This window comes from Malus domestica, chromosome 02 (assembly GCF_042453785.1).
Source record: "Malus domestica chromosome 02, GDT2T_hap1".
Taxonomy (NCBI): Eukaryota; Viridiplantae; Streptophyta; class Magnoliopsida; order Rosales; family Rosaceae; genus Malus; species Malus domestica.
The window spans coordinates 15,436,780-15,454,734 of record NC_091662.1 but is presented as its reverse complement, the minus strand read 5'-3'; the positions used below and the strand labels follow the sequence as shown (position 1 = coordinate 15,454,734).

Sequence of the window (17,955 nt, the reverse complement as noted above, 5' to 3'; positions counted from 1 at the left end):
AGGAAGTTTCACATAATCGTTACAAACTTATATTCACATGTAGTGAAGGTCGCTTATAAACGATCGCATTAAGTTCAATTCCTAGCATGAGTGACATGATTACATAGTTGCAAGTGCTTTGTCAATGCTTATGACGTAATGATCTTTGATTGTATCTCTATTATGATGTCATGTAGGGAACTTTAGAAGAATGTTTTAGGTTGTCGAATGTCATCCAATCCAATAAAACAAGGAAAATTTGAGAGTTAACTAGTGATGTCACGATTAATTTAGAGCATTGTCATTCATAATTCAATGAAGTAGTAACTGGAAATCGAGTTATTTGCATACATGTCATGTGTGGAGAAAAAGCCTCTAGTTATCCCATCCATCATCTTATTTCTCACATTCGTTTTACAATCCGTCTAGTTTTTCATACTTGTTTGTTTGTTTCAACTTCATCCAAATCAAAACCCCCCTTTTAGTTTCTTGTTTCAAAGTGTTTCAAATCTGTTTTAGTTTGTGTTTTTAAGTGTTTTGATTTAAGTAAAAGTCAATTTTCATCCAAAGTCATTCTTAGTGTCTAGTTTAAGTTTATTTGGTTGTTTTAAGCTGTTTTGAGTATTTTAAGTTGGCTTTGAGTCTTGTGAATCTTGTTAAGTGTTTTTAAGTTTAGTTTTATGTTTTTGAGTCAGTTTAGAGGTTATTAGCAAGCCCTCCTAATCCCCGGTCCAGAACGATCCCTACTTATACTTGTACTATAATTGTCAAAAGAGGGTTAAATTTGTGTGTTAAGATAATTTTCGCATCACCCACTTTCTCCACTGAACAAGAAAAATCAAAGTAAGGAATGCAACTTTGTAAAAGAAAGAGGGGGCGAAATGAAAGACACAACTTACTTGCTCGTCTCTGGCACTCCGACACTAGGGGTTGGAAACCATACTTTCGAAATAAGGGTCGTAGGTTGCCCAAATGTCTATCCTCTTTGGGCACCCTTAACACCTTCTCTACATCAGCTAGCTCCTGTCCAGACAGCTTGATGGTCTATCGCGTCACTGCACGAAGAAAAAATGTTAGAAGCAAGAGAAAATCACAACAAATAGCAAATAATGCAAACAATGGATACATTACAACCTACAATCTGGAAGTGAGTAGGAACACGTCGCTCAAGCGTGACACCTTTAGCATACTCCCAATCATTATAAAGAAAGCACCAACGGTTTTTCCAAGTGCAGTACGTTTTTTTCTTACCAAAGACAATACGCTCTCTCTCACTCCGACATGCACTCGGCATACCCAGTGCATGCTTTCACCAGACGCATCTTATAGCAATAGCGCCACTGATGAAAGGAAGGCTCACCTAACCCACATTCCATCCAAATAATATAAATCCCGATCAAGGTATCCTAAAAACCAGGGTACAGTTGCCCATACACATATCCAATGAAAGACAACATCCGTTGCAACCACGGGTGCAAAGACAGCTTCACCCCTAAAGTTAATAATATCTGGGTATAGAACATAACATGACCCTTAGGCGGTTCAGAGGACAATTCTTCATGATGCACCAAACACATTCCTACATTACGGGAGATACTACATGACTGCCTTAGGGCCTCAAGCTACTTTTCGCTATCTAACAAGTTTTGCACTAAATGGTCTGCTGTGAACTTAGAGCGAAATATGGGTATGGCGTCACAAACAACCCCCTCACCCACTGACATGAAGAAGGAAGAACCAATATTGGCTAAGGCTTGTCAATTGCGAAGATCACCCAATCTCAAATTTTATGTATAAGACTCCAACAAAGGCCCTGAAGACTCCAACATTGCAAGCTCAAACCTAGAGTTAGAGTTAAGGGAGCCCTCATCACTAGGACTTCCAAACTTTGACATTTACAACAAACAGAAACAAACTCTATCACCACATGAAAGATCGAAACATAAGGAAGTTCCTAGGGCATGGAGAAAAGCTCAATCAATTCATTATGTTGTCAACCAAATACATGAACACTCAAACAATTCAACAAGAATGAAAGCATGTGATCTAGTGGAGAAGACTACCAACCTGAAGATGGTGCAAAGCAATGTCGGAATCCCTCTCAACTATAAGAGCACTCTGTTTCCAAAAGTCACTACAAAATGAGCAAATGAAGACAATGAAAAGAGTGGAAACTTATCATTCTTATAGGGTTCAACATGGCTAAAGAAATTCAAAATTCAAAATTCAAACCATGAGAAAACCCCACATGGAAAGTCTTCAAACTTCCACACAAGCTAGGGAGTTTTCAAATTTCAAACTTGCAACACCCCCTTTCCCCCTTAAAAAAATAAAAAATAAAAAAGAGGGGGGAAGAGGTGAACACATTAGCTTCATCAATGGAGGGCATCCACAATTCTCAAAAGCTTCACACACTCTTGATCAAGACAGCATGAAGCAAAACCAATTTGTGGTGCCAACAAGAGCTTCATCAATGGAAGGCAACCACAATTCTCAAAAGCTTCACACACTCTTGATCAAGACAGTGTGAAGCAAAACTAATTTATGGTGCCAACAAGAGCTTCATCAAAGGAGTTTAACCACAATTCTCAAAAGCTTCACACACTCTTGATCAAGACAGTGTGAAGCAAAACCAATTTATGGTGCCAACAAAAGCTTCATCAATGGAGGGCAACCATAATTCTCAAAAGCTTCACACACTCTTGATCAAGATAGTGTGAAGCAAAACCAATTTATGGTGCCAACAAGAGCTTCATCAAATGAGTTCAACCACAATTCTCAAAAGCTTCACTCACTCTTGATCAAGACAGTGTGAAGCAAAACCAATTTATGGTGCCAACAAAAGCTTCATCAATGAAGGGCAACTATAACTCGTAGAAAACTTCACACACTCTTGATCAAGATTGTTCGAAACAAATTCGATTTATATGGTTCATCCAAACCTTCGACTACTACAAGGTGTGGCTTGCATCATAATCTCTTGCTCAACAGTGTGGAAGCAAAATTTGTATATGTTGTCTCTCCCACATTTTCAAATTCCTAATTTTCCCAAAAAAAAAAGGAAATTGGGAAATTCAACAAAGCTTCATCAATGGAGGACAACTACAAATTCTCAAAAGCTTCACACTTTCTTGATCAAGATAGTGTGAAGCAAAAATCAATTCATGCTACCCAACAAAAGCTTCAACTCCAAAGCTTCACCTACAAAGCTTTAACTCCAAGGCTTCACCTACAAAAGCTTCACCTATAAAGCAAACTCCAAAGCTTCAACACAAAAGTTTCACCTACAAAAGTTTGACCCACAAAAGCTTGACCCACAAAAGCTTGACCTACAAAGCTTCAACTCCAAAACTTCACCTACAAAAGCTTCAACACAAAAGTTTCACCTACAAAAGTTTCACCCACAAAAGCTTCACCCATAAAAGCTTGACCCACAAAAGCTTCACCTACAAAAGCTTCACTCACAAAAGCTTGACCTACAAAAGCTTCACCCACAAAAGCTTCACTTACAAAGTTTCAACACAAAAACTTCACCTACAAAAGCTTCACACACTCTTGATCAAGATAGTGTGAAGCAAAATCAATTCATGGTACCTAACAAAGCTTCAACTCTTTCGACTGGAGACTTGGGGGACCCCTACCATATGCTATTACACCTTGATACTCAGAAGTCTCACGACCACTCAGTGACTTGGATTTTTCAAGTCTCCAACCAAGAAGTTTTCCTCACTCGGGAAATTAAGGGAGCACTACCTTAACATACATGCTTCACTCACAAAACTTCAACATACAAACTTCAACAAAAGAAAAATTCAAAGAACTTAGTGAAGAAGGCTTTGGTGTATTTAACAAAATACGTTGAAATGAAGCAAAACTTATTTATTTATATCTCCGATAAGTTACAAATATGTACATATACATGAATCAAAATAAACAAACAAGAGGGAGCCTTCACAAAGGTTGCTCAGGAGAAATCTCAGCAGTCGGCAGAGCCCCAGAAAGAGTAGGCACTGGAAGGTGATCATTCGGAGCCTCAGTACTGGGTAGAACCCCAGAAGGAAGAGGCACCGAAGGTTGATCATTTGGAGCTTCATTACGTGGTACAGCCCCAAAAGACGAAGGCAATAAATGCCTTTGGAATAAACCCACAAACCTCTGATGATCAAGTAAAATCTGACTATCATATTCCTGCAGCTAGTCGAGCTTCTTCTTCATGTTTGTAGCATAGTCATGTGTGAGCCTGTGCAACTGTTTATTCTCATGCTTGAGCCCTCTGATCTCCTGTTTGAGACTTATCACTTCAGCCGCCAATGATTCAACTTGGCAGGTTCGAGCATATATGCATTGAGCCATATTAGACACATAACTTGCACAATGAACATTGAGAGCCAAAGAATCCTTAACAGCCAACTCATCAAACCGTTTGGAAAGTAGTCTGTTATCTTTGGAAGTGAGAAGGTTCATGGCTACGACCGCAGCGGTCATATCATTCTTCATCACAGAGTCCCCAACGGTAAGAGGACCAGTAAGGGATAAGAAAGATGGGCGCCATATGTTGTCTTGAGGAGACATAGCTGCCTCTTTACCAAAGTTCAAGTCAAAACGACGGTCGGATGGGCCAGACATTTTCAGAAATGATGAAGGAGAAATAAGGTCCAATAAATCTCTGAAGTACAAAAATAAGGGGAAAATTCCTACAAGTAATAACTCTCTGAATGTACTTCTTGCACACAATTGGTGCCCTTATAAAAGAAAGGGTAACATGACCGTTGGTTCAAAAATCAAAGAGGCACCACTCTTTGGATTTCGAAGAGGCACCACTCTCCACACGCAACATCAGCTCCTCGGGTACCACAGATAACTTGGCCAAAAATCTCTGACAAAGTTTAGATATATAAATTTTGAAGGTCCAGCTACCTTACTATTACCCACAAGGGTAAAGGAACAGCACCACTGCTTGATAACTGGAAAGTCCCTGTGTGTGTCAACCTCAGTGCTCCGTGGCAAGGCAGACTGGCAAAAATGTCCAACCTTCACTCACATTTGAGAAAACACTCCCAACAAGATTGCTTGCTCAAAAATCGAAGAGGCACCGCTTTCCGAATCTTAAGAGCCAGACTCCCAACAAGATTACTTGCGCAAAAATCGAAGAGGCACCGCTCTCCGAATCTCAAGAGCCAGACTCCCAACAGGATTATTTTCTCAAAAATCGAAGAGGCATCGCTCTTCGAATCTCAAGAGCCAGACTTCGAACAAGATTGCTTTCTAAAAAATCGAAGAGACACCATTCTCCAAATCTCGAGAGCCAGATCCCCGACAGGATTGCTTGTTCGAAAACCAAAGAGGCATCGCTCTTCGAACTTCGAGAGCCAAATTTCCTTGGATAAAGCTTGTCTGCAATCTTCACATGCAACATCAGCTTTCCAGATACCACAGACCATTTTTTCAAAGTGCTTTGACAAAGTTAAAACACGTGAATCTTGCAGCTCCTACTATATTGCTATGACTGAGAAGGGTAAAGGAACAGCGTTACTACTCGCTGTTGGGACAATTCCTATATATGTCGACCTTCATCCTCCATAGCCAGGCATACTTGCAAATAAAAAAAATGCTCAACTTTTATTCACATCCGAGAAGGCACTCCTAGCAGAGTCTCTCGAAATACTTAGCTTCTTTCCTCCCCCCCCCCGATAATACTTATGCAAACTACCCACACCAGAGCAAGAGTATCTCATATCATTAGGGTTAAAAGCAATAGTATCCCATATCATGCTTTTTCCCTGTCTTTCCTTTGCACTTGCTCTTACTTGCAGGACAAAGAGAAAAAACGCAATTAGTCAGAACCTGAAATCAAACTTCCGATCTGGAACTGATTGCCCAGAATCTTTGCATGGTTGTTTGCCTAACATTGCTCTCGAGTACTCATCCTCAACTGTTGTCAAGGTCACGAAGTCCTTCGATAAATACCTCAGAACGGTTGATACGATATTGACACTTTACACTGAAGCTGCCACACATGGATGAGTCGCTGAGAAGTAGTGCTCTGAAAGACCATTTAAATGTAAAGGTTGCATTCCACTCCTGCATCAGGGACAAATGTTGTAAGAGATTGAAGCAGAATGATCAATGATGAGCTGGAACAGATCACTACAGCACGATGCCCTTCTTGCAGAACCACACAACCCAGACAGAGAAGTCTAAATCAAATCCAAACCCAGCATCGCTGCCCTATCCGAAGAACTCGAGAAGCTTCAACAACCTTTTGCTTACACCATTGCCAAAGAGCAAAGCTTCGCTATACCATACCCACTACTTTGTCGACAGCAAAAGTATCCCATATCATTAGGGTCGAACGTACTCTAGATTTGATGGACTTGTTTTGACCCTCAAATTCTTGAGTCGGCCTTATACTCTGGAGGAAACCATAAAACCCTTCAGCCCAATTCAAGAATAAGCATGTGGAAAGTTACTTATTCAAAAGCAAAAGTATCTCATATCATCTCTTATCCATTTGCTTCTCCTTATCTTTGTTGCTGTTTAAGACACAAGGAGAAGGAGAACAATCAGCCGGAAATCGAAGTCGAACCTCCGATCCAGGTTGCTTGCTTGGAAGTCTGGTTGCTTACCTTGTCTGTTACCTCATTCGGCAAATCTCCTAGCTCGGTGACTTGGGGGACTTCTACTATAGGGTTTTGTATCGCACTTGACCAAGCCCAAAACTACAAGTAAGCTTCAAGTAAAATTGATACATTACCTTGTGCATCTTCATCGGTTAAAGATACCACCCCTGGATGGAGAAAAAGTACTTTCAGAAAAGATGCCACATCTACATATAAGACATATAAGGCAAGTGAAAATGATACCACATTTCGGTACTTAGAAATTTCGTGATTACTCAATGGCTTGGATCTTGCAAGTCCCCAACCGAGGAGTTTCCCTCACTCGGGAACTTAGGGGAGCACTGTTTGTACCATACTTGACCAATCCCGAAACTAGTGAGCATCAGTCAACGTTATACCGTCAAGGACCCAGAAGAGTTTCCCTCCAACCAGAAGGCCAATCACAGCGCGACACGTGTCGACATCAGAAGCCAATCATAGTGCAACACATGTCAACATCAGAAGCCAGTCACAACATGACACGTGTCAATGTCAGAATGAAACTAGAAACTCTTTTCTATAAATAGAGATCACTCTCTTCTATAAATAGAGATCACTCTCTCACAATATTGCCTAATGTTATTTGTACTAAATCATTCACTAGTACTCACAAAATGAGAGCTTGAACCTATGTACTTGTGTAAACCCTTCATAATTAATGAGAACTCCTCTACTCCGTGGACATAGCCAATCTGGGTGAACCACGTACATCTTGTGTTTGCTTCCCTATCTCTATCCATTTACATACTTATCCGCACTCGTAATCGGAGTAATCTAGCGAAGGTCACAAACTTAACAATTTCTGTTGTACCAAAGTCCTCACTGATTTTGTGCATCAACAATTTTTGATATTACAAAAGTTCATAATCACCTCTCTCAAATTCCCTTTTTAAGTAATTAATTAGGAATTGGTTTTACATAAATTATTTGAATAATCCTTATGGAAAATGACATTGCATGAGCATATATACCACAACTACCTTGTACTCTTACAAGTATTTGATGTGATTTTAACCTTATTTGCATATGTATTAAAAATTCTATCAAGAAATTGACGCCACTGCTGGGGATTAGGGAGACTCAATGAACAAAATGAGAGAAAAAAGAGATTGTATTAAGCTGACAACTATTTGTAACCTCTTATTCAATATATAAGGGAGACTCAATGGACATCCCATTTTTAAAAGGTGAACCACTTAAATATTGTGGTTCAATTCTTGTTACTCTAAACCCCAAGCCCATCAAATACCAACACACAACCATTCTGGTCTTTTGTTAACCTTACTAATTTTGAGCGTTGACAGTTCTATTAAAAAAATTATAGTTAAATTTAGTATAATCATAGTTTTCCATGTTGTTTGACATCATGTGATTAAACTTTTTTTCTCATTAATTACGACAAAGTAATTTTTTTTTATTGCTTACGGCTATCAATCCAAACCACTTCCATCTTAAGAGAATTTCTAAAAAGTCATCTAACTCCTTAAATGTTATATTTCACTTTAAGAATAATATTTAACTTTATCTTATTTGATGAGCTCAAATTTTATTTTCAAACTCTTTACTAAATAATCTTTAAATAAATATATTGCCGGACAATTTATTAATACGTAAATTACATAATACTCACTTAGGTTTGAGATCTATTACAACCTCATACAGTATCTTCAAAACATTTCACTTTCTACATCATCTACTATTTTATTTCAATATAATACCTCTATTACATTTTCCATCTATTGATCCGTTAGAAGCTGACATGATTGCCACATTCGTACCACATGGCTACCACCTGTGTGCCACCAGGCAAAATAAAAAAATAAAAAAAATAAAAAAAAAAAAAAAAAAAAAAAAAAACCTATATCTTCTAAACAAATAATAATAATAATAATTAATAAATAAAAAAATAAAAATCCAAAAATCCTGTTCTTCTTCCCCACCCGAGCCCATCCCTTTCTCCCATCCCCATCACCCACCCCTACCCGAGCCGACCCACTTCTCCCATCTCCCATCCCCCATCACTTGCAACCATTTCCCTCTCCATTGCGCCTCCATCTTCGACGAGAACCTCCCCGCCGAGCTCTTCCCCTAGTACGCCGGCAAAGTAGCTCCAACACGGAGCTCTTCAATCTTCTGTCGAGCAGTTTCTATAGGGCCCTCCTCCTCTTCTCCTGATCCTCCTTCCAACCTTCACTCCCTCATTTGTTCCCCTTTTTCCTCCTCCTCCTTAAACACATCAAAATTCCTTTTTGTTCTCTCAATTTACGATCTGGGTTTTGTTTTTGGAGTTTGGAGGGTTTGATTTTTTGTGGATTTGGCTGTGTGTTAAGGAGGATGAAGAAGAATGGGTTGTCCTGCCCCATCAGTTCTGGACGGAAATTTCAAAATATTATAGGGAAGAACGAGATCAATCAATGCTAACCTTAGAGAAACCAAAGGGGCAGAAAAAAAATCAAGAAAGTCCTCAACGTGCCAGCTCGGAAGCGTCTCTATCAAGTACTCCGATATGCTACTAGTCGCACCCACCAAATTTCCACCTTGCAGCTGTCGAAGTTGAATTCTTGGCGGTAGCTGGAGGTGGGTTTGGATTTGAAATTGAAGGGGAGGCGGCAGAAACAGGTTCCTTGGTCGAAGGTTGATGCTTTTTGAGATAGGTAGCGGTGGTTTTAGAACTAGCAGTTGCTGGGGTGGTGGGGATAGGGGCAGGGGTGGGTGATGGGGGTTGGGAGGGTGGGGATTTTGGGGAAGACGAAGGGGATCTAGGTTTTTTTTTTTTTTTTTAATTTTTTTATAATTTTTCTTTAAATAGTTATTTTAATATTTTAAAATTTTTATTAAGTATTTAGCCACGTGACACAAATGTAGTAGCCATGTCAGCACAAATGGGGATCCTATATTGGCCACGTTATCATTTAACGATTTACTTAACAAATTTTCTAACGGATGTATGAAATTAAAATAAAATGATAAGTAAATGTATGAAAGTGAAATGTTTTAAAAATGTTATATGAGATTGTAATAGTAATAGACCTCAAGTCTAAGGAAATATTATGCAATTTACCCTTTATTAATTTGAAGAACCTTTTATATTGCAATTTTCTGTGAAAAAAAAAAGAAAGGAAAACTAATGAAAAAAATTTGAAAACTATGAGTTTTAACGATAAGGACAAAATAAAGGGTAAAGTGAATAGTATTAGGTTTGACTTTTTAGTATGAAAATATGATTTTTTGTTAAAATAAGCGGGTTTTTCGTTAAAATTTTTACAAAAATAAAAATCACACATCACCGTAGTTTTCATGCGCCTCTCTGGGCCAAAGTAGAGGCCCAAGTATAATATAGTGACAAATCGGATCACATCTTGCACTTTAATTTGAACACCCGCTGCAACCGGTCACTCTCAAAGCTCAACAGTGTGACCGCTCCTCTCTCTCCCTCCCTCCTCTCAACTTTTCAACTGAGAGAAGGAGCTGAACCCCTCCGGCCACCGCTGCTCTGCCAAAAATGGGAAATTCATCGAGAGACGACTCCGTCACCGACGGCGACACCTCCAACGGCGACGCTCCTCCCTCCAATTCCAGCCTCTACTCCGAGGGCGAGAAGATCCTCGCCTACCATGGCCCTCGCATCTACGAAGCCAAGGCAAACACAAGGACCTTCCATTTCTCTTCCCCCGACCTCCATTTCTCTATCTTTTTGTCCTAGCTTTCCAAATTATGGTGCTTTTCTTTTAGTTCTTGAATTTTGTTAAGCTTTGTTGGAATGGGTTGGAATTTGCATTTTAGGGTTTTAGGGTTTGTAATCTTTAGTCTTTGTTCACAATTGACTTCATTTAGGTGTTTATTTTTTACCAAACAAGAAACAAAGGAAGAAGGAAAGTTTTATATAGCTATTAATTTTTCAGGGCAGTTGTTGATTTGATTGGTTAGTTCAATTTTAATTTGGAATTCCTACGTGCAATCATGAAATAACTCACCAAGAAATGGTTTAAACCTTGTTCTAGGATTTTCCAGCGATTTTTTTGTCGATTACGTCAACTTCAGGCTCTCAGTCTACTTAATGAAAAATGCAAAATAAATTGTAATTCCAATCCAGCTGATGCATTTACACATATGATTTAATTCTTTGTGGAAGGACAAAATTCACATATGCTTTTATATATATATATTTTTTGAAATGTGCTTTTAGATATTTTTGTACCCTCTATTCGGCAAAATTAACATAATTCACATATGCTATGTGCCAATACTTAAACTGCTCCAAATTCTACTCTATTCCTTGATTGAGCGACTTCTCGTTGTGTTGCTCCAATCTAAACAACTTTGAGCTTTCACATTTTAGGTTCAAAAGGCAGAGCTGAGGAAAAATGAATGGAGATACTTTGTTCACTACCTTGTAAGTTGAATAACTTCTCTCTGGATAATCATTCTTCAACAAGAACGCATATTATGGTGACAAGATGTGGGTAACCAAACTAGTTTCTGGACATTATACTAACTGGTGCACAACTTGGTGTTTTGCAGGGTTGGAATAAAAAGTGAGTATGTTTCTGTAACTTCTATTCTACTTCTGTCAACCACATTAAGTTTTCCAAAGTTTAGACTTCGGAATAATGGGGCAAGGATGCAAAACTCCAGAAATCTACAATTTGGATAACAGCTATGTGGAATTTGGGGCGGTTGAAATCTTTGGATGTAGTTTCTTTCAAGACTCTAAAACGCTTGTATTTAATATTTTGAAACATTCCTCTATATTGCTTCCCATGCATCCCCTTTTAGGAAGGCAACATATTGATGCATAACAAATTTAAGTTTTGACTCCCATAGTACGGCTAAGTTTAACTGGTAAAGTTTTTTTTCGTTGTACGTAAAGTCTAGTATCTTGTTTCTGATGTGAAATTTCATATGAAACATATTTTCTAGTATCTTCTGAAAAATGATGTTTTGTTTAACTTTCTGAGCTATGTAATCATTCCTGTGTCATGGGGTGCAGCGTACTCCATGCTTGCACCTTCATCACAATTCGTAACAAGAAACAAGGCTTGTATTCTCTAGTTATAAAGATCAAATACTTCTCAATAATTCACAAAGTGATCCTCAAATGATTCACATATGATATGTGTTGTCTAAAAGACTACCATAAAGTTTTACAGTCTATACTAGAAATGTTCTTTCGTTAATAATTGCCCTTTTCAAAAAGGGATACAGAAATCATTACTGTGGCTTGGACATCTTGCCAACAGTTGGGACGAATGGGTAGGTGGAGATCGCTTGTTGAAACATACTGAAGATAATATATTGAAGCAGCAAGCTCTTGACAAGAAACAGGGCGTGGACAAGAATACAAAATCAGGACGCTCAGCTCAAACAAAGCCAAAAAGTTCTACTGGTTAGCTGCGCTCCTTTTTACTTTTGTTTTAGTGCCTAAAGGCTTTATTAACAGAATATCAACTGCCTTTCATTCTTTATACCTCCTTGGTTGGCATATGTGCGTATTAGCACCTTTATTCATATTTCTATAAACTTATTTTCCCTGGAAACGTACTTTTGGCAAAAGGGAATTAGCGAATGGATTATTTGGTTGAGGGAAACACACGCACACATAATCTCTCTCTCTCTCTCTCTCTCTCTCTCTCTCTCTCCCTCTCTCATCTCGAAGCGTTTTCTCTTTCTTAACTATTGTAATCTTTCACTTTCATTTGCATTTAGTATGTATACAATTGTACTATGTTTCATGGTTGTTTGTCCTTACTAGAATGGTCCTAGCCCTATGACAGATGTGCTTGGCAATGGTCCAAGGCTCCAAGCACCAGAGAACACTTAAACTGAATGTAATTGTTGGAAACTGATGATATTCAATCATTTCTTTTTAAGGGTATTCACTAAAAAGTTTAATACTGAAAGATTTCTCTTCACTTGACCAGTTTAGAGAATTTAGTAGAACACATATTATCCAAAAATAGACCAAAACAATTGAAAGTTTACTATCTTGATATGTTTGGCAATGTGATATTCGTTATGAGTGCCTTATTTTTGTTGTGTTTTTCATTGATACCAGTTTCTGTTGTAGATGTAAAAGCAGAGAAAGAGGACCACAAGAACAACGGTAGATTTTACTTTTTGATTTCTTTTTCTTCTACTTTGATTTTTTTCTTGAAAAACATATGACAAAGCATAAAAAAGAAATCAAGGATTTCTTAGTAAACCAATATTGAATTTTATTGCAGTGGCTAAAGGGAAGAAGCGGAAGAATGATTCAGGCACTGAGGTGCGGCATGTATTAAATACACCATGCAATTTTTTTTCCTTTCCATTTTCCAGATAACTGTCAGATGATTGTTCTCACTTGCCATACTCCTTGGTTTCATTTTTTGTGTGTGATAAGGCTATATGTATAAAAAAGTTTTGCAGTGGTTCTTTTGTTGTGCTTTAAGGTACACGTAGCGTAGTGGTGGTCCGTTGAGCTTTTCCATTTGAAAGAAGATGAAAATAGGAAATGCAGGGATATAAGTTTTCCCTGCCAAATGTTGATATTGCTTTGCTAATATGGATGATTATTTTGTTTGTTATATTCAGTTATTCTTTGTCAATGCTATACTGCATACTTGTACTCACATATGATTCATGCTACCTTCCGGAACTGTTTAATATTCGCATCAGGTCTTAGTTAAGTCTTCTTATTAACATTTAAAAAGATGCTGGGCTGATTGTGGGTTCCTTTAATTGTTAGAAGGACACTGCTGCACTGGAAAAGCTTGTCAAGATTCAAATTCCGTCAACACTAAGGAAGCAACTTGTTGATGACTGGGAATTTGTTTCTCAGCAGGATAAGGTGCGTATGAACTGTTAGAAAACAACTTCTTGTGACTGTCATTTGACAAATATGTAGCATGATGGTTTTGAAGTTAAATGTCTATCAAAAATATTTTTGGTTCTTCACATTGCATCTCTTGATGGAAATTTTATCCCGGCTTTCAATGACCCTTTTCAGTGTTTCATAGTTATATTGATTTCTGAAATTTATTTTTTTGCTGCAGCTTGTAAAACTTCCACGTTCTCCAACTGTAGACGACATTTTGCAGAAATACCTCGACTACAGGACAAAGAAGGATGGAAAGTAAGTTTAGCCAAGTCTTGTATTTTCTATTCTTCTACTAGTTTTTTTTTGTTATCTTTCCTGTTCTTGTTATATGCCAGTTTGTTCCTGTTGCTTAGTTCTTGCTGAAACTTTTATATACAAATATGTCGCCCCATGGATCAATTAGTGTCTATAACATATAATTTGGGATGAGTTGAATCTACATGATTATGTCTCATATAAATATTATGGTACTCTAATCTAATCTTGCGGCTTCTGTGTATAATGTAAGATGTCGTTTGGAGTTGCAGTATGCATATTGATCATTACATGATCTATACAGGGTGACTGATCCAGTTGGTGAAATCCTGAAAGGAATACGATGTTACTTTGACAAGGCATTGCCAGTGATGCTCTTATACAAAAAGGAACGCAAACAGTATCTTGAAGCAGTTGTAGGTGATGTCTCTCCGGCAACAATATATGGCGCTGAACATTTACTACGACTCTTTGGTATGATCACCCATAAGTGTCGATTCTTTGAAGTTTGTATGTTATTATTCTTTATCTTGTCTGGTCTGTATGTTGTTTTTGGCGTTCTACGTGTTGTGGCAACTGATGCCACTAGTTGACTCTGGTGAATGTGTGGCTTTGATGTCTCTTGCATTGAATTTAAACATTGCAAGCTTGGAGAAAGCATAGGTATCCATATACATATTATAGGTCCCTTGGGTCTTGTTTAGGGGGTAAAGGAGAAGCTGGGATTTGGAAAGGGTTGGGGTTTGAGGGGGTGAAAAGAAGGTTCCTTTTTTTTTTCTTCAAATTTTACTATTTTAGGAGGTGGGTTTGCGGGGGAGTCCGAAACTATTACAATATTTTAGGGGAGGGGGGAGTTTCGAACCCAGGACTCCGGGTAGAAACGCAACACCCTATCTACAGGATATTGGACCACATGCAATGGAGAAAAAAAAGGTTCGTGCTCTGTGCAAGTACAGTCCTTGCAATTTTTGTAATCACTTTGTTCAAAAATCCACTACTTCTCTCCAGAAAGGACATTAACTTCAAAACTTTGTTCTACTGTTAATGTGAATTTTCTTTTTCAACAGAATCGTTTTCCTGCAATGCTTAAGGACACTTCTCCTAATATTATTCTATCTGTGTTTCTGTCTCCCACGTCTCGTTCAGGCTTTGTGCAGTAAATTAATGAATATCTCATTCATAACTTAGACCTTGACCCTGGCAACAACTTTCTGGAGAAAATCTCATAGACCAAATCCAAGCTGTTGATTTTGAAATTCTAATGTTTTCCTTTTGCATTACGAATTTGTGGTTTGTATAAAAGGTCTCTTCTGATCTGACAACCATAACAATAGATGATTTGTGAAATTTGAAAGTAAAAATGTTTTGTCATGAAAGTGGTCAGTTAAGTTTTGTGCAATAGTGACAGATTTCTGGTGTTTGCAGTTAAGTTGCCGGAGCTGTTGGCATATGTCAACATCGAGGAGGAAACACAAAGCCACTTGCAGCAGAAATTACTTGATTTTCTCAGGTATCCTCTCAAACTTTATACATTGCATAAATGACCCTTTTGGACATATTTCTGTTTTCTCAATTTTAGCTGACTTAAGAATAGATGAAAACTTAAGCATCATCACCGTTGTCACATTTTGCTACTTCCTCACTATTCTTTTGAAGTTTCGAATTTAAAAAATGAGTTGTGCCTGGTTATTTGCAAGTAATTTCAGATTCGGTTGTGTAATCAATTAAAACTAGAGGAAAAGATGAGTCGACGTCATTTAATTAGAAAACCTGAAGAAGTTGATGGGAACTCTAGTTTACCTTCCAAGTAGTAAAGATGTATTTCATGTGCGCTGTCACTTTTATTTTGACGATGTTCTTCAAATTCGGTGCAGCTCACTTCAATTATTGCCTTGTACACACTTGCAAGTAATTTTTTCATTGTCATGCAGGTTTATGCAGAAAAATCAGAGTACGTTCTTCCTTTCCGCTTATGATGGCTCAAAAAGCGTTGAAGGGAAAGGTAAGGGAAAACATGACTGAATTGCCACATGAACTGCTCTAACTTCTGTTGCCCACATATTTGCCACCGTTGGACGGATGGCAGAGACTGTAGAGATTAATGACCATGGCATGTTATCGATACATCCACCTAGGCAATCCAGAAACGTGAAACATCCAATTGTTGTTGTAACATCAGCATTAATTCATTCTTTTCCTTTTCTTTTCGGTTTCTACTTGGTTTTCTGTAGTGTATTCTGTCGGGAATTTTATTTCACCGACAGAGTTACAGACAATTGCTTCTTGAATACTGTAATCGTTCTGTAACCTTGGAAGTAATAGTTGTGTTTATGACGTGCATTTGTAAAACATTGATCAGAGTTTTGTAAAACATGACCAAGACATATGTTCTTCTCACATGACCACGTCATTGAATTAGATATTTAGAATGTTGGTATGCATTTAATATTCACGGTCCGTTTGGTGACTATTTCCTTTTTAGTTTTCATCTTCATTGATAAATACAGAAGAGTAAATATAGAAGAATGACAAAAAAAAATTGGGTGGCCATATTATTATTCGATGAACAAATTTGGCTGGCCATATCTGCAAAGTTGTGCAGTGTAGACCTAAGACCAAGACTATCAGATAATTAAGATGTGCCATATATACTAGTTTTTCTTGGTTTTCATTGGACAAAATTTACGACTTCAAATCACCAAAATGAGATTAAGAAATAAAAAGACGAGAAACTATCATCATTGTTGTTGTTACGACCGTTACCCACCGTTACCGACGACCTCTAGACCTCATTTTGTAACTCACCATATACATTGATCTTTTCAATGTGCATATAAAAATGTAAAAGCTTCGAAACTATTACAATAATTTAAAGGATGGGGAATTTTGAACCCTTAATAGACGAGTGAAATTGAACCACATGCTTAAGCATCATGTACATTGTTCTTTTCAATGTGCAAATAAAAATGTAAAGAATTCGAAATATTACAATATTTTAGAGAATGGGGAGTTTTGAACCCTTGATGGATGAGTGAAATTGAACAACATGCTCAAACGTCATATGTCAATATTATACGTGTTGCAATATTTTTATTTAAATTATGTAATCTCAATTTAATGCATTGGAATGAGTGTGATCATTCTTTATTTTTTATTTTTTTTGGTAAACTGGATTTCATAAAATCAGGATAAAGATGCCTGAAAGATACACAGAAAGCCTACAGAGAGGCAAATAGCCGAACTGCAGCATAACAAACTAGTAGTGTGAGGGGTCCAAGAGCCTAAGACACCGCATCTAATGCTAAAAACGTCACCACTCACACTACCGGGGGGTTTAAGGAGCATGGGAGTCCATCATTACATAAAAGAGGGTGACATTTTTTTTTTTTTTTGAGGGAAAAAGAGGGTGACATTTGGGCTAATGTAATTAGGCCTTAAGCTCAGCTCCAATATTTTTATATATGTGAGTCAAATACGAAATTTCTAACTTACAAAAAAAGATGAATGTTTTTAGATCATAGTACTAGTGCATGTTCGATATTTAATTCGAATTAGAGGTAATTTGGATGAAAACTTGGAATTGGTCTTAGATTGGTAAACGGGCTTAGCCACAAAGGTATTGGTAAGAGTTTTTTAACTAAGGTAGTAATTGACATGTCATCACAACCAAATGGATGATTAGTGCAATTTATCTTAAGAGTATTAAACCCTAGACAAAAATCCTAGACAAAAATGTTCACATATCGTTGTATCAATTTTTGTAATGAAAATTTCTACATGTCCTCATTAAACACATTTTTTTTCACAAATTTAAGGACCTTATTAAACACATCTTCACAAATTTAGAGACCAACTTGAAATGGGGTAAATTTACGTGACCAAAGTGAAAAAGAAAAAAACCGAAACATGATGACGCAAAATTTGTAATTAACCAAAAAGATATGTTCATAAAATGATTGTATATTTTAAACCATTGAAGTTATTCAAATAGGGTATGCTCCGATTTTTATAACATCACATATCAATTTATATCTTCCGTAAAGTAGACCATTTGATCTGTTTACGTGATAGTGGAGAAATTTTTAGTTGTAAAGGGATGTGTTTCTATGTAAGTGGTGAAAAGTTTTAATTTTTAAGTTATTAATCTTTTGACATACATATTTCACCATTTATATAAAAACACGTGATGTACTATCTCGTATG

At 37.4% G+C, this 17,955-nt stretch overlaps 1 protein-coding gene across 7 annotated transcripts; it reads left to right on the top strand.

The window, feature by feature from the left end:
• Positions 1-9,996: 9,996 nt before the first annotated feature.
• LOC103453727 (protein MRG1) lies at positions 9,997-16,149 on the top strand. Of its 7 annotated transcripts, none has more exons than XM_008393291.4 (11): positions 9,997-10,278; positions 10,978-11,031; positions 11,160-11,173; positions 11,879-12,024; positions 12,694-12,741; positions 12,863-12,903; positions 13,369-13,467; positions 13,673-13,752; positions 14,057-14,226; positions 15,178-15,262; positions 15,684-16,149. In XM_008393291.4, the coding sequence occupies exons 1-11, from the start codon at positions 10,141-10,143 to the stop codon at positions 15,772-15,774; spliced, it is 966 nt and encodes a 321-aa protein (XP_008391513.1). In that variant the 5' UTR covers positions 9,997-10,140; the 3' UTR covers positions 15,775-16,149. The 7 variants fall into 7 exon arrangements, with proteins under 7 accessions (XP_008391513.1, XP_017192648.1, XP_008391514.1 ...); XM_017337159.3 differs by having other exon boundaries at positions 9,998-10,278; positions 12,706-12,741; XM_008393292.4 differs by having other exon boundaries at positions 9,998-10,278; positions 12,706-12,741; positions 13,366-13,467.
• Positions 16,150-17,955: the final 1,806 nt, after the last annotated feature.

Bases quoted from the DNA above. Each gene is read 5' to 3' on its own strand.
- LOC103453727 (XM_008393290.4), top strand. From the start codon at position 10,141: ATGGGAAATTCATCGAGAGACGACTCCGTCACCGACGGCGACACCTCC. The intron at 10,279-10,977 runs GCAAACACAAGG...TTCACATTTTAG, and splicing joins CTCGCATCTACGAAGCCAAG to GTTCAAAAGGCAGAGCTGAG. The intron at 13,753-14,056 runs GTAAGTTTAGCC...TGATCTATACAG, and splicing joins AGGACAAAGAAGGATGGAAA to GGTGACTGATCCAGTTGGTG.